At 38.4% G+C, this 23,855-nt stretch overlaps 1 protein-coding gene across 11 annotated transcripts in view; it reads left to right on the top strand.

The window, feature by feature from the left end:
* KHDRBS2 (KH RNA binding domain containing, signal transduction associated 2) overlaps window positions 1-23,855 on the top strand; it is a 614,322-nt gene that overhangs the window by 123,544 nt on the left and 466,923 nt on the right. For all 11 annotated transcript variants that reach the window (XR_012638772.1, XR_012638769.1, XR_012638770.1 and 8 more), the window contains exon 2: window positions 8,250-8,377. Coding sequence is in view for 4 of the 11 variants with exons in the window: in XM_074947899.1 (XP_074804000.1) it covers window positions 8,250-8,377 (128 nt within the window). In the remaining 7 variants the exon portion in view is untranslated. The remainder of the gene's footprint in view (window positions 1-8,249; window positions 8,378-23,855) is intronic.

The raw sequence follows: 23,855 nt of genomic DNA, 5'->3' as shown, positions 1-23,855 counted from the left end.
AGATTTTACCTGTCTGGGAATACTGTTTAATTCTGAATCCCGCAGACCAGGTCTTTTCTCACCTTGGAACCCCCTCATGCATGAAGAGTGTAGCGCAAATAGCATTAGCTGTCTTGGTGTCACCTTCCCCTTTGGAGTGAAGAAGATCCTGGAGTTGCTCAAGCCCTGGTCCTCTGCCCTGACTTCTTGTATAAGGCTTAGCAGGTAAGACTGGTAGTCACACTTCTAATTCAGTTGTATCCCTCTGGTCACAGAGTTTCATCTCCTTTCCCGCCTTCCTCTTTGTTCTCGTTGCTCGGACTCACAATCAGACACTCTCTCTTGCTCTCTCTCTCTCTCTTTCTCTCATGATTCCAGCTTGTGGTAGGGTGTGTGGGGTAGCAGATGCATGTCACTGTTGGGTTGGTGGATTCAGCCATTGACAGATTTGCCAGGGATTGTGGCTGGTTGTACTGGCCCAGTAACTCCTTCTAGCTCTGACTGGCTGTCCAGATTTGATTTTTTGGGTTAATCCATCATTTGGGTCCTATTGGTTCTTTTTTCTCTCTTGATAGGTTCCCTGTTCAGGGATTCCAGGCAATCAGTTTACTTTCATTTGCCCAGTTGTTGATATTGGAGCTGTTTAGTGTTTGCTTTCAACCCACAGAATTATTGTTAGCTACATTTACAATTTAAGCTGTGAAGACTTTGGGGGCAGGAAATCCACCTTTATCTACTATGCACATTGATGGTGCTATATATAATAGTAATAACAATGTCATTAATAAAAGAGAATCTTCAGTGATATGGCAAAGTGATTACACAAAAGTACTTATAAACAGTATCACACTCACTCTCTTCTCATTCAAATACTTTCACCCACACACTTCCACTCACCTAGAAGTTATGTATGTAGGGCACCAAACATATGTCTCCTAACACTGGATACACATTGCTAGGCACATGCAAGAGATAGTGGATATAATTCACAGATGAAATGAACATTTCTCCCAATTGGAAATAGAACATTCTTGAAAATAGTCTTGAAAATAGTTAAATTGAGCAAATTGTGTTTTTTTAATGACGACATGCCACCACTTGCAATGTCATATAATAAACTGAAAAGCTAGCTCCCCAAGAAGAAGCTAGGTAAGTGCTGGCATAATTCCTGTAAATGTGAAGCAAATGGTGACAGATTAAGGAGGTGTTTGTAGATTCCATGTTATGGTAGGTTGGACAGGCTGACAAGAAGAACATTATTTTTTGATGAGTTTTGACATGATTCTACGTATAGCAAGGGGATGTTTTTACTGTGGGGTGCCGAATTTTAATAGAAAAACCTATATTCATGACACAAGTTTTGTAATACATGTCAAGTACAGTGAAGTGAACTATAATTAACATAATTTTATTGGCATTGTAAAAGTAAAGCAGATAGTTTATAAAGAACAAGAGCCACTCTCTCTTTCTGGTGTGTTTTTTCCCACCCTGCAATAGGTCAGGCAGACAAAGGATGAAGGTAATTTTCCTCCCCTGTGAAATTCATAGGAGACACTGGGGCACTGTAGAATATATGAGAAAGCAAGAAGATATAATATACATTATACATACATTTATATATATATATATATAGTACATTATACATACATTTATATATATATATATATAACATTATATAGTTCTCTTACACTTTTCTTCTGTACAATACAATACACATTCATCTTATCTCTCTTAATTGGAAGAGAGCACACACATCACAGTCACATCAGGGGTCAGGTCAAAACCAAAGAAGAGTTGTTCAGTTAGAGAAATCCCTTACATTTTAGAAATATTTTTGACCAAAGAGATATATATATATATATATATATATATATATATATATAAATTTTCTCTTTTGAAAAAATATGTCTTCCAAAATGTAAGAGATTTCGCTAACCCAACAACTCTTCTTTGGTTTTGACCTGACCACTTGTGTGACTGTGATGTGTGTGCTCTCTTCCAATTAAGAGAGATAAGATGAATGTGTATTGTACAGAAGGAAAGTGCAAGAGAACTATATGTGTTGCTGATGAAAGGCAAGAATGAAGTGTTCTTGAGGATTGAGAGGTACTATAGGAGGTAATTGAATGGCAATCTGTCTTCTTGCTTTAATTCAGTTAACTTGGAGGAAAAGTGGGTGGAAAATGTGTGAAGTTTTCCTCAAGAGCTGCTTTCTTTCCTGTTTTCCCCTTTCTTGTAGGATCAGTGTTGGTGAAAATGTTCCACTGGATTTCTTGTTTTTCTTCTTGTTGAATCAATGCTGATGCTCATTGACCTGCCCTCTTAACTATTCTCAAATCCCATAGTATCTCTGGCCTTTAGCAAAAACAAAACATCTAATGGTTGTATTGAAAAAAAAATAAAAGAAATACTGTTTTAAAAACTAAAGTTGTTGAGTGTATTTTCATAACGTATGTTGCACTGAGGGTGGGTTTTCTGTTGTTGATGGGGTTAGATAGGGAATGTGCATTATGGAGGGAGGCTTTGTTGTTGTTTTCTTAAAGTGAGTGAGCATATAAGATTGTGCTGCTCACTTCCCCTATGTTTATATTATATCTTAGTTTCATCATGAATGCATTGTATCTACTCTGAGAACTGGCACATCTTCCCCTTCCTTATTCTAATTCCAGAACTCTTTGGATGTTTTAATAGCCCTCTAGTGTCAAGCAGTTGCTCAGAAAAGGTCTGATCCAAAGCCAGTTGAAATCAATGGGAGTCTCTCCATTGACTTCAGCAGTTTTTGGATCTTGACCTAAGGGCCTATGCATCATCTAAATCCTACTTAAACCATAAGTGGTACATAGGCTTTATGCTGGCCATCTATTTGTGGCTAAATTTCACTATAAGGGAAGGAGGTTTCACCGCCAGCCCTAAGGTCTAGTATCAGAGACTTGCCTTCCATGAAGAATTGAGGACCCAAACCTAATCACTGGAACAGCAGCATAATCAGCCCTGTAGTGATGGGGCAGAGTGTAAGTGCATCCCTTTGAGCTCTGTGGCTAGACCAAGGGAAAGCATAATAAGCAGCAGTGCGATCTCACGCCTGTCAATCAGTGGGTCATGAAGTGGGTCCTTTGAAGGTGTGGTGGATTAAAGAGAACTGTGGAATTTCACAAGATGTTCTGATAAACTGCTAAGATAAGGATGTGGGTATGGGGAGACATGTTCTTTTTTAAGCAATTGTTCAAATTTGCACACTACTGAAATACAGTGAACAGAAAAAGTCCTTTCTATACCAAATGGTGTGTATGGTTTTCTGTGGAAGAGCCATATACTGTAAACCAAAATATGTCAGGATTCACTTAATACCTGCTCAATGGAAAAAGGAAAGCCATATCTATACCTGTTAAGTTAAAAAAAACCCACTTCTTATATTTTACATTTTTTACTTTTTACAGACCTAGTGTTGAAATCCAGGTACCACTGAAGTGAATGGGAGTTTTGCCACTACCTTCAGAGGGACCAGGATTTTACCCTGGTGCTGATCACTGCAATAAAGCAAAGACACATTATCAGTGATTAAGGAAATAACTAATTTTTGCTAATTGCAGTGTGTTTCGAAGGTCCTAATGATGACAAGAATTTTTGAACCATGTCCCCGTGGCAGGAAGTGTATCAGAAAAACAAGGTCAAATTTTTCACTCACTTTTATCTTTGTAAATCTGGATTGATGACTCCATTTAAATTGCTAGAGTCACTTATAATTTTCACTAGTGTACTGTCACAGAGATCAGATTTTGGGGAAGTTTTTTGCTGAAAATTGGCATTATTGATCCTATTGTTGGTAGCAGCAATTTTGATGTAAAATGATATTATTTTTGGCACCAGAAGTAGGCAATACAGTTCAGTAAATGGTATCTACTCTTGCACTGGTTTAATAGTCAGTATCTGCACTTTAAGAATGTTTAATGTTGGTCCAATGAAATAAATCTAACTGGTTAACCTATATTTCAGCAAGATTGCAATTGGTTTAACTGTACAACCTCTGAGTAAAATGTCCACTGCCAGCAGTAGGGGACAAAATAAACTTGTTTAGTGAAACTGATTATTTTCAAAAACATTTTGCAGTTCATAGAGGGTGAGGAATGCTTCTCAGTATGTGCATGTTCATACTCATGCACTAAAGAAAATGGGTGCAGCAGTTTTTTAAAAACATATTCTAAAAGAGAGACTACTTGCTATGATTATAGTGAGGAGTTTTCAGAGGAAACAGGGGGTTAATGGGACTTGTCGATGTTCATCTCCTCTGAAAATCATGTAGCTTATTTGAGTGCCTAAATTTAAACACTCAGATTTAAAAATATTGCCCCATGTGACTTGCCAAAGGCTACATTTTACTGTTTATGAAATAATAATTTTCCTTTAATTACCACACAGGGATATTGTGAGAATAACTTAGTTAATGTTAAAGCCTCAGTTCAGGAAATCATCCCTATTCAAGACAGCCCTTAGCTTGTCCTTAAGTCCCATTAAAGTCAAAATTAAAGTTAAGTATATGCTTAAGTGCCTTCCTAAATTGGGGTTGAAAAAACTATTTGAAGACTAAAAGTGCCACTGTAAACCACTATCAACCTCAGCCTGGACCAGTCCACACAAGAGATTCACTTCCTGGACACTACGGTGCTAATAAGCGATGATCACATAAACACCACCCTATACCGGAAACCTACTGACCGCTATTCCTACCTGCATGCCTCCAGCTTTCATCCAGACCACACCACACGATCCATTGTTGACAGCCAAGCTCTGCAATACAACCGCATTTGCTCCAACCCCTCAGACAGAGACAAACACCTACAAGATCTCTATCAAGCATTCTTACAACTACAATACCCACCTGCTGAAGTGAAGAAACAGATTGACAGAGCCAGAAGAGTACCCAGAAGTCACCTACTACAGGACAAGCCCAACAAATAAAATAACAGAACGCCACTAGCCATCACCTTCAGCCCCCATCTAAAACCTCTCCAACGCATCATCAAGGATCTACAACCTATCCTGAAGGACGACCCATCAGTCTCACAGATCTTGGGAGACAGGCCAGTCCTTGCTTACAGACAGCCCCCCAAGCTGAAGCAAATACTCACCAGCAACCACACACCACACAACAGAACCACTAACCCAGGAACCTATCCTTGCAACAAAGCCCGTTGCCAACTGTGTCCACATATCTATTCAGGGGACACTATCATAGGGCCTAATCACATCAGCCACACTATCAGAGACTTGTTCACCTGCACATCTACCAATGTGATATATGCCATCATGTGCCAGCAATGCCCCTCTGCCATGTACATTGGTCAAACTGGACATTCTCTACGTAAAAGAATAAATGGACACAAATCAGACGTCAAGAATTATAACATTCAAAAACCAGTTGGAGAACACTTCAATCTCTCTGGTCACTTGATTACAGACCTAAAAGTGGCAATTCGTCAACAAAAAAACTTCAAAAACAGACTCCAACGAGAGACTGCTAATTGGGAATTAATTTGCAAACTGGATACCATTAACTTAGGCTTGAATAGAGACTGGGAGTGGATGGGTCATTATACAAAGTAAAACTATTTCCCCATGTTTATTTCCCCCCCCCCCCCCACTGTTCCTCAGATGTTCTTGTCAACTGCTGGAAATGGCCCACCTTGATTATCACTACAAAAGGTTTTCTTCCCCCCCCCCCCCACTAGTAATAGCTCACCTTAATTGATCACTCTGGTTACAGTGTGTATGGTAACACCCATTGTTTCATGTTCTCTATGTATATAAATCTCCCCACTGTATTTTCCACTGAATGCATCCGATGAAGTGAGCTGTAGCTCACGATAGCTCATGCTCAAATAAATTTGTTAGTCTCTAAGGTGCCACAAGTACTCCTTTTCTTTTTATAGATTCATTGTTTTTTTAGAGATGGGTTAGACATGTCAGTCCATCTCCCCTGCTGGTTCAAAATTACCCATGTTGCACATTTACATTTGCTTTGCCCAGTCTCATTTGTATATCCATAGTGACGGGCCTTTCCCCACTTTCCTTAGATAATATTTCACAGTCTAATCATTCTCCCTGCCAGGAAACATCTCCAGGTTCGCAGCCTAAATAGTCCCTTTCTTAATTTGATCCCATTACTCCTATTTATGACTCTGTGCACCACTCTAAATAATGCCTCTCCCTTCCTGCTGTTTGGTCATCTTAATCAACTTCCAAACAAGCTATATGTTTTCTTAACCCCCTCAGGAGTGTGTCCATTTTTCTGGTAATGAAAATCCACAAATTGAACATTCCCTGTATGGCTGCATTAGAACTATGTATGAGAATACCTGTTTACTGTAGAATGCACTGGCTATTTTTGCTGCCATATATTGATGTGTAAACTCATGCCTAATTAACTGTCCATTATCACTCATACTATTTCAGCCATGCTTCTTTCCTGAGTTCTCCCTCCCATTGAATATTGTGTATCACATTTGTTTCCAAGTATATTAGGCTGCTTTTTTCCAAATTGGAACTCATTTTTGGAACTCATTTTATTTCTTTGAGTATTGATGAGTCAATTTCGTTGTCTTGAATAATATTTGTGTCTCTCTTTCAAATTTAGTATCATCTGAAAAATCAAATTACTCACCGTTTCCTTCCTATGTGAGATCCATTCTATGTCTGTTTTTCTAAGGTGCCTATCAGTGTGACATTTAAGTGCTGATCAATAATGAAGGTTTTAAGTAAGGCTGGACCTAGAGTAGTCAATGTTAAAAGATCAACATTTATCCACAGATACTGAAGATGGTGGTATCTTAGACACACCTCTGTCCTGGTGCTTACAGAGTAATTGCATATATGTTGCTAATTATTGTTCCCCTTCCACTCATCTCTGGTTATCTGCCTCTGCTTTGTGATTGAAAACTCCTCAGGATCGGGGACTGCCCCTTCTGGAATCTTTGTTTCGAAAGCACCTATAATATCCTGGGCACTACACTTAATAACTAGTAATAATGATATTGCTAGAAATATTGAATTTGTAATCATGCCCTCTGATATCACTAAGCTCTATCCCTAGACTCATCTCCTCAAAGTGATATGTTGCTGTTTATCATTAGCCTTTGCTGACAGTGTTACTACCAGTTGTCAATGTACGTGACATTGTTCATAACTAAGTGAATTTGAATAAATTTTGAGGGTGATTTTGTGAAACTGTTAAGTGTTTTTTAAATATCATTATTCCCTTGTGTACTGAACTATGTCACCTAACAGCCCTGATCTTAGTTCAGAGAAGATATTATGTAGTGTAACAGTTGATCCTGTCACTTGATTTAATTGTACGTATCAAGTAAATAAAGGGGGCAAATTAGTTAATATCTGCTTAAAAGTAGTATAAGAAGCTTTTTAGTGAAAAAAAAAGTGTTGGTCCTGAACTGGTAACTGCTAACTACTAACTACAGTCCAATAAATAGCTTATTAATCCCAATTTTTCATGAGATCTAAATTAAAAAGCCAACAGGATATTTTATTATTGGCATGATCAGCAGATTAAAATTGTTTGTTTTAACAGTAACCACTATAAAAAATAAACACAGATGTCTGCATGCACACACACACAAGAAAGTGATCTCATTTGGAAAAGTGACCTGAATTTCATTTATGACCTCCATGAAAATTACACTTGCATGGAAAATATCAGTAATGACAAGATGATTCTTTCATTCTTGAATGCTTTCACTGTAAGCTAAACAATTGCAATCTTACTGACTGTGGCAGGTCTCATTTACAGAGGTCCATCAAGCATAGCCAAAGTGCTTCTCTTCTCAGATTGGGCTGACTAAATGGAATCTTTGGTAAAGGTTTAAAGGTGAGGTTTTCAAAAATGTTCAGCACTGGCCTATTTCTTCCCCCCATTGAAATCAGTAGGGTTCCACCGTCCACATCAGTGGGAGCAGAATTAAACAATGCTGAGTGCTTTTAAACCTCCCTTCCTAAATGCCACTCTTTGTATCAAATCCTAGTTTCACTGGAGTTAATGGTGCAGGATTATAAAAATATGATGTAATTGGACAAAAAACCAACCAGTTGTAAATTGACTTAAGTAAGACCAGACACAACTCAAAATTTACAACTCTTTGGATTTTTGTCGAATTACATCATATTTTTATAAATACAAGAAAAAGTCATATTATGTGTAGTAGAATTTCTGAGGATGACAAATATCACCTCACTGATTGCTTTCTTTTTTTTAAAATTTTCAGAAATTGAAAAATTTCAGGGTTCTGATGGGAAAAAGGAAGATGAAGAAAAGAAATACCTTGATGTCATCAGCAACAAAAACATAAAGCTGTCAGAAAGAGTACTGATCCCTGTCAAACAGTATCCCAAGGTACTGTAACTAATTTAATATAGTGTTAGTGTTTCACCGCAGAGAAGTGGACAAACCATATGCTTAATTATTTTGTTTCTTGACTTTAGAAACACTGTGCAGGGCTTCAGGATATTTAAAAGTCAGATGACAGTTTCATTCTTGGATTTTGCTGTAATTAGGCAGTCTGGTCCAAACTGTAACTTGTGGCCTTATTCAAAAGCCATTGAAATCAAAGGAAGTCTTTACATTTGGATCAGGTTCTTAATCAGGGAAAAGTTTCACTGATTTGCCAAAGGAGTTTCTCGTTTATAAAGACTGCAGTATTTGTCCTAGTTGTTGTATAAACTTAATGACCAAATTGAGAACAGAATATAATTTCACAGCAAGAATATAAAGGCAAGGCCAATAATTGTGAAAAGTCAGCTCAAATGCACTGCAGCTTCTTCATTTGTTATACTAATTTAACGGAACAGTTATGGGATAAATACGGGCAGTGACTTTAACAATATACATGCCTTCCTGTAAAATTCATTCAGCTTTGGTCACAGCTTATTCTAATTTAGTAGTTTGGTCTCTTCCCCATTATATGTCATGATAAATGAAAATTTATGTCATGAAAGAGCCCACAATTACCTTACGTTCACCAGAAGTGTAGGTTCTTAAGCTGAAAATGCCTCTCCATAGCTCTGTATAATAAAGAGCCAAGACATGTTGTATTTTTACATAAAAGAAGAGAATGTGATTTTCTTTGTACAGACTTGTATTTTACATAAACAGTTGTTGTAACAGTATTCAACCTGAAATGGTAAACCTCTCAATTTGTCTCTAAAGCATTTTTTCTTGCTAATTTATTATCACATGGTATTTGGTTCACCATTAGCCTTGATTACGCTCTCAGTTTTTTAGTTTTATACTTTCACCAGTAATAGTAATAAATTACAATGGGTAAAAAGCCTATCAACCAAAAGGAAAGGTGTAAAAAATTGAGATTCAATGATTCAAGATGACATTTACCTCCCGAATAGTGAATATAAAACTGAGATAATGTAATCATCCAAATGGTAAAGACCTTAGAAACGCACACAGTGATATAAAGAATTACTTTCTTGCTTCATAGCCTGAGATAGTTTGCCTAGATTTGTAACATTTTGTATAAATGCTGTAGGTGACCTGAAATTCTTAATAAGAATATAGTAATACTGTATCTTTATAAAAGTTATTTCTGATATTCTAATTATTCAGAATACTGCTTAATGAGGATAGAAGAATAAAAGACAAACTATTTAATAGATAAATGCAATAATCTATTCAAATACAGTACCGGTGTCTGATTAAATTAACCTTCATTTGCTTTAATTAACTTGTTATGTTAATGAGAAATGTAAATTATAAAATATTTCTGGATGTTTTGAGCAGTCAAACAAATTATCTGTACTGTCGGTAAGGAATTTTTTTCATTAATATAAAATAGACTCTGAAATTTCTGTTATTGATTTCCTGCCAACATTGTCTTCAGAATGTATAGTTCTTAAATCTTCATGTATTTTGCATCTATCTGTTATCTTCTTTCTAGAAACATAGGATTTGCCAGTTTGGATCAGACTATTGGTCAGTTTGATCCAGTGTCCTTTCTTTGGTAGTAACCATCATCAGTTACATTTGGGGAAGTGAAAATTTTCCAAATCGTTGCTAGCCAGTTCTGTAGTGCTGTGCATAGAGATTAGCGGATATTTCTTCCTGACACCCAAACTAGAGCTCAGTCTACAAACTGAAACATTAGAATTGATTGCTTAGCAAGAATTTGGAATGCAATCCACAGCAGAAGCCAGGAAGTTTCAAGATTGGGAAGATTCAAGGATTCATTAAATAGGTCAAATATGTAAAAATAAAGTATTAATGAGTTATCATCAAACTGGAGCTAAGTTTGGCAGCCCAGGATTACCTTTTATAAATGTCTGTACTGCTTAGATAGTATGTTAACTCATCAGAGATTCCAACACTATGCTATTCTAGAAAACATACAATGTGTAAATTGGGCAACAAGGGCATAATTTCGTGCATTTATCAGAGCCCTTCATTAGAGTGAAACCTACCTTTCTGGGAAGATGGGAAAAGGATATGCCATACAAAAATTTAAATCAAATGGTATATTATTTGGCCAGATAGATCTGCTTCTTCTATGTGCTGTATTCTACGAGAAAATTATTTTAGTGATCAGCAATCACTGATAAACTATTACAAACTTAAAATTCCTAATGAGCACTGTTGGAGGGGATCTGAAAAGAAGGGGGAGAGCTATACATGTCTGCTGGGTGTGCCCGGGGGGCACAAAACTTTGGATCAAAACACCTGACCAGATTGTGGGGAAGAAAATACATTGAATGTTACCTAAATATGCCCCAGTTATTTAATTAGGGCTGCCAATCAACAGATCAGGTTTTTGGATGCAATTTGCCCCTGTCAAGGCCTCTGCACCACTGAAGCCCTATTTTATACTGCGTATGGGATCATAAAGCGCTACAACACAGCTCTAGATAAACAGGTTGAGCATCACTATCCAGAGTATAACAGGAATAGACCAGCTAAAGTCAGTTTCAGAAGCAGATGGCTAGAGGTGATTAAAATTAAACTGAACACACAACAGGCTTCTAGTATCTAAACAGCTCTTCAAGATGCAGAATGAGTGTTATAAATTTATCTGCACTCATGTGTCTATCATTTGATTCCTGAAGTTGCTGCTTGGAGACAGCAGAAAAAACATCAGAGATCATGATTAGTGATAACTATCTAATATTATTATGTCAATTAAGGGCACAAACCTATTTTCCTTTAAGCAAGGAAGGATCCTTGAGCCTAAAGTTTCCAACTTAGACAAGCCAGCTGAAATACTAAAGTGATAGTACTGGGTTTTGAACTTGCAACTTTGTTTAGCTCTGCAACTTAAATGTGTCAAAATGCAAAGAGGTGTGTTTACAAAGATTTTATATTATATTTGAAGTAACATTACATTCTGGAAAGATTTAACTCTTTAACTCTTTCTAAGGAGAAGATGTCAAAATGCCTCTGCTGATAAAGAGTGATGGCCAAAATCAGAGGTGATGTGTTGGGTAGCATCTTGCACTCACCTACTCATAGATCTGATATGTAAGAGAATCTAATTTACTGCAAGGACTTGAAACCAAAATAACTAAATTGGTTGTAATTCAGAACATTAGTTATTTTGTTGCAAGTCTGTGATCGTTGATGCTCTCATTTCAGAACAAAAGTATTCTATTTATGTGTAACTCACAGCACACTGAAATAGAATACTTTTATTCTGAAATTAAAGTATCAACACACAGACTTTCACCAAAATAATTGAAGGTGTTAATTACCCCCAGTTTGATTATTTCAATCCCTATGTAGACAAGGCCTAATTTACACCTTCTCACAACTGTTTCCTAGCTAAATTTAAACAGAAGTCTTTAATTTACACGTTCTTATGGCCTCCTGTTAGCTGCTTTTTCTGCACCACTCCTTTCTTCTAGTCCATAGGCATGGAAGTTAGTATAACTCACAACTCCCTTAGTCTTTTAGGGCTTGTCTTTACTTAAAAGGCTGCAGTAGTGCAGTTGCACTGATTAAACTGTGCCACTGTAGAACTTTAGTGAAGATGCTACCCATGCCGACGGGAGGGCTTCTCCAGTCAGTGTAGATGCTCCACCTCCCCAAGAGATGGTAGCTATGTCAATGGGAGAAGCCCTCCCGTTGACATAGCGTTGACTACACTGGGATTAAGGTTGGTTTACTGAATTGCTCAGGGATACAGAAAATCCATACTCCTGAGCAATGTAGTTATACCAACATAAATTGCAAGTGTAGGCCAAGCCTTAGTTTGACTCAGTGGGACAAACTTGGAGCTGATGTGTAAGGGAGGAATGTAAATTACAGATTATGTGAGTTTGAGTTGTAAAGAGCCTAAATCCAGCTGTAGTCTATATTAGGATAATTCCAGCCTGATCCCAAACATCTACACCTCAATTTTAAAGCCCTGTAGCCTGAGCTCCATGAGCCTGAGTCAGCTGTGTGTGTTTAATTGCTGTGTAGACATACCCTTAGAGTATGTTAATATAGGAAAGAGCAAAGAGGGATGTTGGGCAACCGAAAGGAATGTAATTGCAAGAGACAATGAAGAATAAGAGGAAAACACGTTTCTTTGCAAAGAAAAAGAAAAGAGAGGCAAGAAAAAGACATAAAATAATAATTTAAAACACTAGATAAGAACGAGAAAAGAAAAAAAGTGTCATGGAAATAATAGAGGGACAGCCACGAGTCATGGAAAAATGGAAGGGAAAACAGACAACTTTTAAACTTGTGATTGTCTTACTTAAGTCCTTATATTTTATTGGGAGCTTCCTTGTACCTCAGAAAGTTTTTGGGTTAGACATGGGATGGCTATTTTAAGCATGTATGTTCTATGAGTGTTGCTAGCTACCTATCTACTGTAGGTGAATAATGTGTTGTTCATTTGTTTGCTTGTTACTTTTCTCTGGATTTTATAGTTAAATATTGATTGTTACCTAACTTGTGTGTGCAGCTGTCTCTTGTATCATCACTCACTTTCCCCTTCAAGATATGCCTTCACTTACTGAGGTCCTAGGTATAGACTAGTACAGGAGTTAACTTAGTCTGAACCCCTTGGGGTTTAGAGAGCATGGCCCCTTTAAATCTTTTTCCTAAGGGGGGATTGGGAGCAATGAAAGAAAGGAGGAAAACTCCAGGTGGGGCTATGGAGCCAGGGAGAGAGAGAGAAGGGCTGCAGCCTGCAGGCCCTTGCAAAGTGAAGCAGCAGAGAACCTTCCTGAAGCTGGGGAGAAACAGGGGGTCGATAAGGGACACCCCAGGACAGGAGCCAGGAGGAGCACTGTGCCGGGGGGAATTGCCTGAGAAGGACAGGCCGGAGCTGGACCCAGTATCACAGCTGCCCAGAGCTGCATGGCACCGTGAGTACTGGGGCTTGTGACTCTGCATTGGGAATAAGGAGGGGGGCTGTAGCTAGTTAAGTGGGGAGGCTATCGCTCTGTGTGGCTTTGCAGAGAGTAGTAGAAGAGGGCACTGGAGGGGTTTGTTGGGGAAAGTTTACTGGCCCTGAAGACAACCAGGAGCACCCAAGACTCAGCACTGAACTGGAAATTTGCTCAGGCCTCCTGAACTCTGTGTGCAGACACATTGCTCGGTGTCTGCCCTTTCAGACTGTGCTACCACTGGGCCTGTGGGGCCTTGGTTTGGATGCAACCCTGTTCTACTGCTCCTCCTATATTTTCCCTTGTTGTTTTTCTCATCTCATCCTTCTGTAAATAAATATCTCCCTTTGCTATATCCATTGTACTTTCTCTGTGTGTGTGTGTGTGTGTGTGTGTCTGTATTCACTCTGGGGGGTTTGGAACAGGTGCCCCTGGGGTGGGAGGGACTTTCCCTGCTACATTTCTGTGCACACCTTCTCTTGGCCAGAGCTGCCTGCAGAGCAGACTCCATATTGGCCACGAGGGCACTAACGTTACACTTTTATAAACAGTATGGTATAGATAAATAGAGAGGGTTTTTTTTGTTTTCGTTTTTTTGTGAAGCCAGCATATAACTCGGTTCATCCAAGGATTTTTTGGCCAAAGAAACCTTGTTAGCGTCCTGCAAGCAAGTGCCATGTTTAAATATGGCTTTGCTTCTGGTGGCACCACTATGTATAGGAAGAACTATAGATGATGTGCTCACTTTCTGAAGTCCAGCCTTGTTCTGCAAATCAGATATACTGCATATGGGGGACAGGTTCTTAGTTTAAAATACTATATACTACAAGAGTGCCCAAAATGAGGCAGGAATGTTGGCAGTGCCCCTGATGACATTCCAGGCAATCCCTGTAATGGAGCAACTGTTGTCTCTGGCTCATTCACTTTCGATCTATGTGTACTTCAGTCATTCCTTTCCAGAGATGTCTTATTTCTGGGGCTCATAAACATATTTCTGAATGGCACATTTTACCTCTTATGGAAGGCAGCACATTGCACACAATGGCAAGAATGTATTTTTTAATGGCTAAGGGGAGATTATCACAAAGTCCCATAACAAGATCTTCATACCCTTCTTCAAATCACAGAAATCTTTCAGTCCTATACTATTGATATACCCAGTTGACTTATATGGAACACTTTTTTAACCATTTCAAATAAAGTGCACAGACTATCATTTTTCTTGCCAAGTAATAGTTTCCCTTTTTGAGTGTGTTTAATTCAATTGAAATAGCGAGTAATACTGTAGATTCCTCAGTCCGTTAGTCTTCCCATCTGCAGACACACACACAGCTCACTCTCTTCTTATTGAATGGGTGTTCTCACAAGCTAAGAGGAAGATGCCGTTGGAACCCTTTGTTGTAGCTGTCTACGTTTTTATAAGGTTTGGTAGTTCAGTACCTTCCACATTTTATTGTTAAAACAGCAGCAGAAGATCAGCAAAGTACACAAGTCTTTTTGTATAGAATACATTGTGGCAAGGCACCCCTTTTCCTCTTACTAGACTTAGTGTTTCCCCCTCAGGCGATGGCGGGCCTGGGATAATCAACCCCACTCAGGCAGGGTTTGCCTTCCCTCTTCTCTGCTCCCTTGGTCATATTTTCAGGGTAGGCCTGAGTGTCAGCCTAAGGGGTGATCCTCCACCAAACAAAAAGGAAACCGTCTCATAAACAAAAACCTGGGGGGTACCTTTTGCTGCCCCCCTCGCTGATGCAAGGTGTTGCCCGGTTGGTTGCCCTGGGGTGTCAGTCCTTCCCCTAGTGGGCACTCAGGTTTGGTTGTTTCCCCTATTGCAAGGAGAACAGGCTCTCAGCCTGCAACAGCCTATTTCCCTACTTCCGCTAGCTAGCTAGCTAGCTTGATTGCTTGTTTGCCTGCCTGTCTCCTCCCTTGCTCTCCCCAGAGGAGGGTTTTTAAAAGCCTCAGGCAGCCCTTAATTAGTAATTCACGTATCCCTAATTGGCCTGAAATAATGGCTTATCAGCTTGCAGGAAAAAAGGCCTTTAACATTCTAGGGCTAATATATCTACCTTCCAGGACCCTCTTGCAGCTGTCTGGCTTGACTTTGTCACAACATCAATTCTTTTTTTATTGCACAAATAAGCATCACCAATATATATACACTGAAAAGACCAGGCGTATTTCATACAATTGACCAAGAGTTCTCAAACTATTTTGTAGTGTAGACCACATTTTATTACAGACATTATCCCTGTGGCAATATGTGCATATGTGTAAGGAGAACAAGGGATTAGAGCAGAGATGGACCATTTAGTTCTAAGAATGTTTTCCCCTAACTTCCATATGTATGCATTTTCTTCAAATACATCAAAAATCCATTTGCCCATCCATAATCACTCCTTACTTTTTATGCTTTATTTTGAAGAAAGACAAAAACTTCCCTTTGAAATAACATTAAGTTCATCCTAGTGTGCAATTTTTCTAATTAGTAAATTACTGCATCCACTTCATTAAATGAAGCAAGTCTCAAATCTGCTGTGTACATAATGCAGATGTTTTTCCATTTAGTAGCATTTAATTTTTGTTATGTCAATTCCTATTCTCATTTTGCTGTAGCATTCATATAAAAAGTATAGCATTTAAGCCTTGCTTTGTACATGTGCTCCTTTGTACCATAAAAGGTTTGAAAAATTTGGCCATGTGTATAGTGCACAATATCAACTGCAAGATTGTTCAATTTGGGGGAAGTCCTGGCCCCATTCAAGTGAGTGGGAGTTTTTCCTTTGGTTTCAATAAAGCCAGGATTTCACCATTGTGTGAAAACTGGATTTGTTCATTGTTTCCGCTTTGTGTAAGCAGTAATTTATAAAATGTGTGAACAAGCTAGGGGAAAATATGTACTAAGTATAAATAATTTATTGTCTTTAATATTACATTTATTCTATAAAATGTTGTTATTTTGTATTGAATAATGTTTGTATCTTCTCAGATTTCATAAACTCATACCTTCATGTAAATAACTTTCGTGGTCACTCACCTGAGCCACAGAATTTATTCTGAAGGCTGGGGTTTCCTGCCCTTGTTCTGTCACAGAAGCACAACTCCACTCGAGAAGATGGTGATTTTATTTTCTTAGCATCCTCTTCCTTTTATATGTTACTCTCCTGGGAGCCTGACAGCTATCCGTCCAGCTGTCACAGCAACTCTTGCTATGTTAAGCATCTCCAGGTGATTTGTGTGTTTGGAACCCTTTTTAAGCAAGTGAGTAGAGGGAGCAGTAGGCAGTGATTGATGGGTGTGAAAGGATATTAGAATTGCAGAGGAAACCGAGTATGAACTGGGAGTATTGCTGTAACCAGAAATGAAGAGAGGCCCTTGTTGACATATATGGAAGCAGGAGAGTTTGATATGCCACTCAAGCAAGGAAAAGTTCCCAGGGATTGGATGAAGGTTGATATTTGTTATAAAAGGAAAGCTAAAAGGCTAATTATAGATTGGGGACTTCAACTTTTATCTTTTAAGAAGTGAAAAGATTACATACTTGGAAAAATACTGGAAACTAAGTAATCAATAACTTGGATCGGAAGAATAACTCTTGTCTAGCTAAGCTGATGGCATTTTTTAGAAGAGTAGCTCATAATGAAAGAGGGGACAATGGTTTGAGCATTGGCCTCCTAAACCCAGGGTTGTGAGTTCAATCCTAGAGGGGGCCATTTAGGAATCTGGGGCAAAAATTGGGGATTGGTCCTGCTTTGAGCAGGGGGCTGGACTAGATGACCTCCTGAGGTCCCTTCCAACCCTGATATTTTATGATGTATTTGGTTCCATTGTGCTACATTATAAAGGGGGTGCTGACTAAATTATTTAAGTAAAAGGTTCTTTATCATACACCCAAAAAGGTTTGCATTCTACCAGCTTTTGATAGGTAGCAGGAGTCACTAAACTGGCAACTTTTTCACACAAGTCTCATTTTTAGTTTTAGTTTAGTTTTAGTTTAGATTCACAAACTGATGTCAGTGATACCAAGTTTCTTTATCAGTCAGGAAATAGCCCCTCCCCCAAGTTTAATATTTACCCAGAACCGTTGGCACAAGTTTCAGCATAAATATTAGAAAAAAACAGCGTTGCCAACTCTTGCAGTTTTATCATAAGTTTTATGATAGCTGATGCTTTTCTTAAAGCCCCAAATCCTGAATTCTTGTGATTACATGAAAAGTTCAGCTTTTATTTTAAAAAAATGCCCCCCATGATTGCAAGGAAAAGGCTGATAATATGACCCCTAAAGGCTATTATATCATGGGACAATTGAGAAGATGCATACAGTATTATTTTTAAAAGCTCATGATTGGAGGGGCGGAGGGGCTGGACTCATGACTGTTGAATGCTTGAGGTTGGCGGTACCAAAAAGCATTGGAACTCTATCCCAGGAGGATGTAATGTTTAATACACTAGCTCTTAGGAAGAATTTTGAGGGGAAGGGAAGAGGGGGAGACAGTTGAGTTAAATAACAGGGAGGGTGTTGCCTTACCACTTTTCCCTCTCTTCAGTGTCCTCAGACACTTGATTTTGCTCTTCAAAGTTCCTTGGACACCCTAATTTGTGGGGAAATATTTTTAAAGGAGGTATATGGTTACTGAAATAACCAATAGGAAAAGAGTCCATGATGCAGAGAAAACACAAACAGAGAATCCAGAAGTCTGTCGATTTTAAAAAAATCTAAGCTGCTCAGAAAATGCAGATGAATGTGGTATTTCAATAAAAATAGAAATGAAATTTCACAATTAAAGTAACTATATTATTAATTATTATTATTTTATTTTCTTACCAGCTCTCCTAGGACCTCATCTTTGACCATTGCATTAATGGTAGCTCTAAAAGTGGTAGTCCACCATCAGGAGTCCAAATGTTAAGACCCGAGATTATCAAATGGCTGGCATGGAACAACCACCTTAGCTCCTTCCTTTCCATGATCAGCTCCAGGTTGAGGGAATTTTGCTCAATGCTTGGAGAATTTAATTTGGCCGTGTTGGTTTTAACATTTTTAACAGCATTTCTATTAGAATCAACTCCCATTGTACTAGCCAGCTTCTATGGGGTACTAAAGTATTTTATTTTTTGCAGGTTGCTTTTAGAGACACACTTTCATCAAATTGTTCCTTATTGCAAAGAATGACAATGTCTTCCAGATGAACTTTTAGATCCTCGATTCCCTTTGTTTCATTTTACTATCCAGGGCTATATAAATCTTCAACAGCATAATTAAAAAGACAGACACTAATTAAAAGCCAGTAGCACAAAAGCCGGCCCATAATTAGAGATGTTTTACCTTGACAAAAAATCATGTAAAAATTCTTTTTACAATAGTATAGATTTCTTTTCTTCTTATATATCCCTCCACCTCCAACTTGTATATTATGTCCCTTGAACTCATCCTCCTTACAATTACAAGCTGGGGAGCTAAATTACAGTCCTTTGATTTACATTGACTTTCTCCTTTTATGAATTCAGTATTGTCCACAACATTTCAAGACACACTTTAAGAACAATTACTGTTATTTAACATTTATGTTGCATCAGCACCCAAAGGCCCAAACTAAGTAGGGCCCTGTGGCACTAGACGTTATACAAAGATATAATAAATAACAGCCTCTGCGCTGAAAAAAACCATAGTTGATGAATGAAACAAATAAGAGGGCTGCGTGGAGGAGACTGGATAGCAAATATAATAGGATATGCCAGGTTTCAGAGTAACAGCCGTGTTAGTCTGTATTCGCAAAAAGAAAAGGAGGACTTGTGGCACCTTAGAGACTAACCAATTTATTAGCTCACGAAAGCTCATGCTCAAATAAATTGGTTAGTCTCTAAGGTGCCACAAGTCCTCCTTTTCTAATAGGATATGCGTAATTTTAGCTATTATCAGGTTTCATGTGTGAATTACAGCCAAGTTACATTTTGAGGAAGGGCTTGAAGGTGATGGCTTTTTCAGCTTAATGGAAATTAAAACAGCAGTATCAAAAAATTGCTATTTCCCTAATGAAAATGAAATTATCAGGAAGTAGTGGATCTTTTTGATACGTCTGTGTTAATTCAGCTACTTTTGTTGCAAAAGAGCCTGCATTTCTGTTCTTCATAAGCAAAACATTTCTGGGTACATTTTAAAATAGTGTACTTGGTTTTATAGATATGATTTAATTAGAGATCCACAGTTAAAGTTTCTGCAATGCTTTATAAATGTAACCCTTCATTTTATCTCAGTCAAATAACATGAATGTGGGTTTTGTTGTGTTTATCATAATAATGATCATTATAAATTCCCATGTGCACTCACACAAACTCAGAATACAGGACCAACATTTTGTTTAGAAAAGGGAGAACAGGCCTCCAAATATAGAAGCATATTTCACCTTTTCCCTTGCTTTTTGATGAAATATGAGTATGTTTTGCATAAAGACGTAAAGCAAAATATTTATTGAAGGAGGTGTAATACAGTTGAAGTAGGCTTTTCCATTTGAAATAGTGCCAACATATAGAATAAGAGATCTGTTCTTTCTTTTAAGTGTGGGTGAGTTGCATGTATAACTTCCATTAATAAAGATGTATTCTAATTGGGAAGTTTGAAATGGCACAGAATCTTCAGACAATAATATAAAAGTTTTACTCCAGTTATTTCATAATGGAATAAATTTTCCTCTACAACATTTAACGCTCATATTTGGGGGGTTCAGAATACTAAAGAACATTATACTGATCTTCCCATGAAGTTATGTGGTTATATTCTATGCCTCATTATGAGGAACTATATGGAACAGATATTCCATCAGCTTATGGGGATCTAGAGTTTTTAGTAGCCATTTTATAATTTGTATTTAATGCCCAGATCTTAGTAATTGGAAAACAAGGTAGGTAAATCATTAAGGTTTATTTGTAATCCATATAAAACATGTTAAATTAAGGATGTGGTGCAGGATCATATGTGTTTGGAAGTAGGATTTAAGAATTAAATGTTCAGGAAAACTATCAAATTCAATGGTGGGGGGTAAAGGGGGAAATGTTCCAACATTGTGGGTTATATTGTGCACTGTGACTGATTTCATGAGGCAATGAATATTTGTGTACTTAGCTCACAGCCTGTAGAAGTCAATTGGATTGCTTAGAGTGTAATTCAGCAGAAAATTTGTTCCAGTGTCTTTTAATCCTAGACTCATTGTAAGCAAAATCAAAATATGCACTTTAAACTGTTACTGCAACCTATATTCGTCAGATTTTTTCTTATTCCTATGCTGTTCTAGTCTAGACTGGTCAAATGTACTACTAATTCAGAATCTGCAAGAGCTAATCAGTTCCTGACTGCAATCTGGATATTGTACTTGCCACAAAACCATATTAAAATTTTGTCAAAGTAAAAGGTCTTTTTCCTCCTTTGACATCTCAGAACAAATCTGTTATTCTGTTGTATGTAAGTCTGAAACTGACTACAAAATAGTCATCTATGTTAATTTTTTATCCAGCTTTGGCAGAGGGTTATTATAAATTCTGAAGTCAGTCGTCAAGTAAAACATTAACACACTTGCTGAGGCTCTGTATTGATCTCATTCTCTTAGTCCTAATTATTGCAACACATGACATAACACAACACATCACACTTTAATGTGAGACTTCAAGAGTACCTAAGTAAAAAGGACAAATTAAGGACATGGGCCTAAATGTACTCCTTTCATTGTATAATTTGTAAGAAGCGTGCATAGGAGTCAGGTCACTCTGAAAATGTCATCTTGCACAATTCTGAACTCATGCTTCATACGGGGGAAGGTTTTGAGGCTTTGTACATGGGGCAATGACACAGATGCCATATCCCAGAAAGAAAGGATCTGTGAAGAAAATCATATTGGTAGCACTGAGAAATCCCTATATTGCTCCTAGAGACCTTCTTTCTCTTGTGAGAGAAACCTAGTGAGAGTCAGCTACCACCACTGAGCATTCCTACCAACTCTGAGTTCATGTCGTACTGTTGTTGTTGTTCTTTTTCATTTGTATTATCATAATGCTTAGGAGTCCCAATAATGGACCAGACTCCATTGTGGTAGGTGCGGTACACAGAATAAAGTCCCAGCCCCAATCTAAGTATAAGACAAGAGACCACAGACAGATACCAACAGATGGAGGAGTTCAAGGAAAGAATGAGATGATAAGCAGTGGTCTCTTTCAGTGCACCAGCAGTCTAAGCAAACTCAAGTTTTTTGTAGGCCTCAGAGCAAATTAGATTTTTAAAGAGGGGTTTGAAGGAGGAGGATGAGTTAGTTTTGCAGAGGTTTACATGGAGCTTCGTCCAAGCATTAGGGGCTGCATGGGAGAAAGCACAAAGTTGCTTGTATGAAAATTTAACAAGTGGATAACAGAGGCTGGCATCATGGATTGATCTGAGGCAAGAGTCAGCTTTTGAATACTGGATGAAAGATGATTGGTATAGGGTAGGAATACGTTGGGCAGGACCTTGCAAGTGAAAACAAAGTAGCTTATGTTTGATACAATAAAGGGGAAGCCAGTAAAAAGGTGCAGAGAGAAATTTGATGTGACAGGCTAGGAAAAGTGACAGGCTAGGAAAATTATCTTTGCAGCAGCATTTTGAATGGATATCACAAGACTGCATTTATCGAGGAAAGAGAAAAAGTGTTTGTGATAATCAAAATGTGAGATGATGAGAGACTGCATGAGAGTTTTAGCTGTGTGGGTGAATAGAAATGGCCATATCTTAGAGATGTCATGCAGAAAGAATCTGTGATACTTACGCATACTCTGGACATGAAGATCTAGAGAGAAGTCCATATGGAGGATGATACCCAGGTTACAGGTCTGAGTCATGGGCAGGATGGTGGTGTAGTCCACAATGATCAAGAAAGAAGTTACCTCAGAGGGTTTGGGAAGAAGATTAAGAGTTCTGTTTCAGACATGTAGATCCTGAGCTGGCAGCTAAACATCTACGAGGAGATGTCAGAGAAACAGAATGAGATTTTTGTTTAGGCAGGAGACAGGTCTGAAGTAGAGAGGTAGATCTCTGAATCAGCCACAAAGAGATGGTAGTTGAATTTGTGTTTGTGGATGAGATTACCCAGTGATAAGATGTAGAGGGAGAAGAAAAGGGAACCAAGTTCAGATACTTGTGGAAGCCCCACAGAAAGCTGGAGGGAAGAGAAGGAGCATCCTCCAAAGGACATGCTGAAGGAACAATTAGAGAGGTAGGAGGAGAATCAGGAGAGGGCAGAGGGAGGAGAAGATTTTAAGAGGAACGTGGTTGACTGTGTTGAAGGCAGCTAACGGGTCAAGGAGGATGAGGATGCAGTACGGTTCTGAGATTTGGCTAGTCATTAGAAGTCATTAGAGACTTTGGCAAGAACAGTTCCAGTAGAGTGGAAGGGGCAGAAGCCAGAATGGAGAAGATCTAGGATGGAATTGGAGGAGAGGAACTATACACAATTGTAAATAGTGCATTCAATAACCTTAGAGAGGAAAGTAAGAAGAGGATGGGGAGACAGATAGACAGGCAAGTGGGGTCAAGGTTTGGTTGTTTTTTTTAAAATGGGAGAGACTAATCCATGTTTGGCAGAGGTGAGTGAGAGGTTAAGGAGATGAGTAAGAGGAGGGGATCACAGTGGGTACAAGGCAGATCAGCAGATGCGAGGGGATGGGGTCACTGGGGCAAATGGAGAGGCTAGAGAAGGAGAGCAGATGAGAAACTTCGGTGTCTGTGACCAAGGAAAAGATGGAAAGAGCTAAAACAGGGCAGGGGAACCAAGGGCAGGCAGCAGGTCATGTTGCATTTTGTATTTTGTCAATTTTCTCTTGAAAGAAATAAGCAAGATCTTGTGCAGAGAGAGAAGTGGAGGCAGGAGGAGGAGAAGGTTTGAGGGGTGAGTCAAAGATTGCTGGAATTGGTCTGAACAGCATTAAATATGCATTGCAATTTGCCATAAATTTTAATCTCTTATTCCAGGGGAACATGCTGTGTAGAGCCTCTGCTCCTCAGGCTTCCTTCACCGTTTATCTCCACACAATCTCATTACAGCCTCACCCACGTGATTGTAGTGCAGAGGGCTTTGCAGGCTTGGGAGCAATGAAGGAGCACTTTTTATGCTGTGGTATCTTCCTTCCACTGTATGTCAAGCTTCTCTTTCTGCAGTTGTCTCTGCTGGTGCATGCTAGGGGAGCATCAAGTTCGGTGTCTGTCAAACCTCAGCAATTTTTTTTCTATGCTAATTTGTTTTTCTAATGTTAAACAAAAACGAGATTCTAATACCAAACAAACAAGAGATTCTTTCCTAGGTTTGAGCTTTGGATGGATTTTGCAGTACTGATTATGTTCTGTAAATATACATTTCAGGGCTTTTTAATACAGATTGTTTTTATGATTTTATTAAAATGTGTTGAAAAATCATTTGCTGTTATCTTGCTTTTGACAAGCTTGCATAGCTAAGATATAGCATCACTATTCCATTGTT

This window comes from Natator depressus, chromosome 3 (assembly GCF_965152275.1).
Source record: "Natator depressus isolate rNatDep1 chromosome 3, rNatDep2.hap1, whole genome shotgun sequence".
Lineage (NCBI taxonomy): Eukaryota > Metazoa > Chordata > Testudines > Cheloniidae > Natator > Natator depressus.
This window is presented reverse-complemented; position numbering and strand designations above follow the sequence as displayed.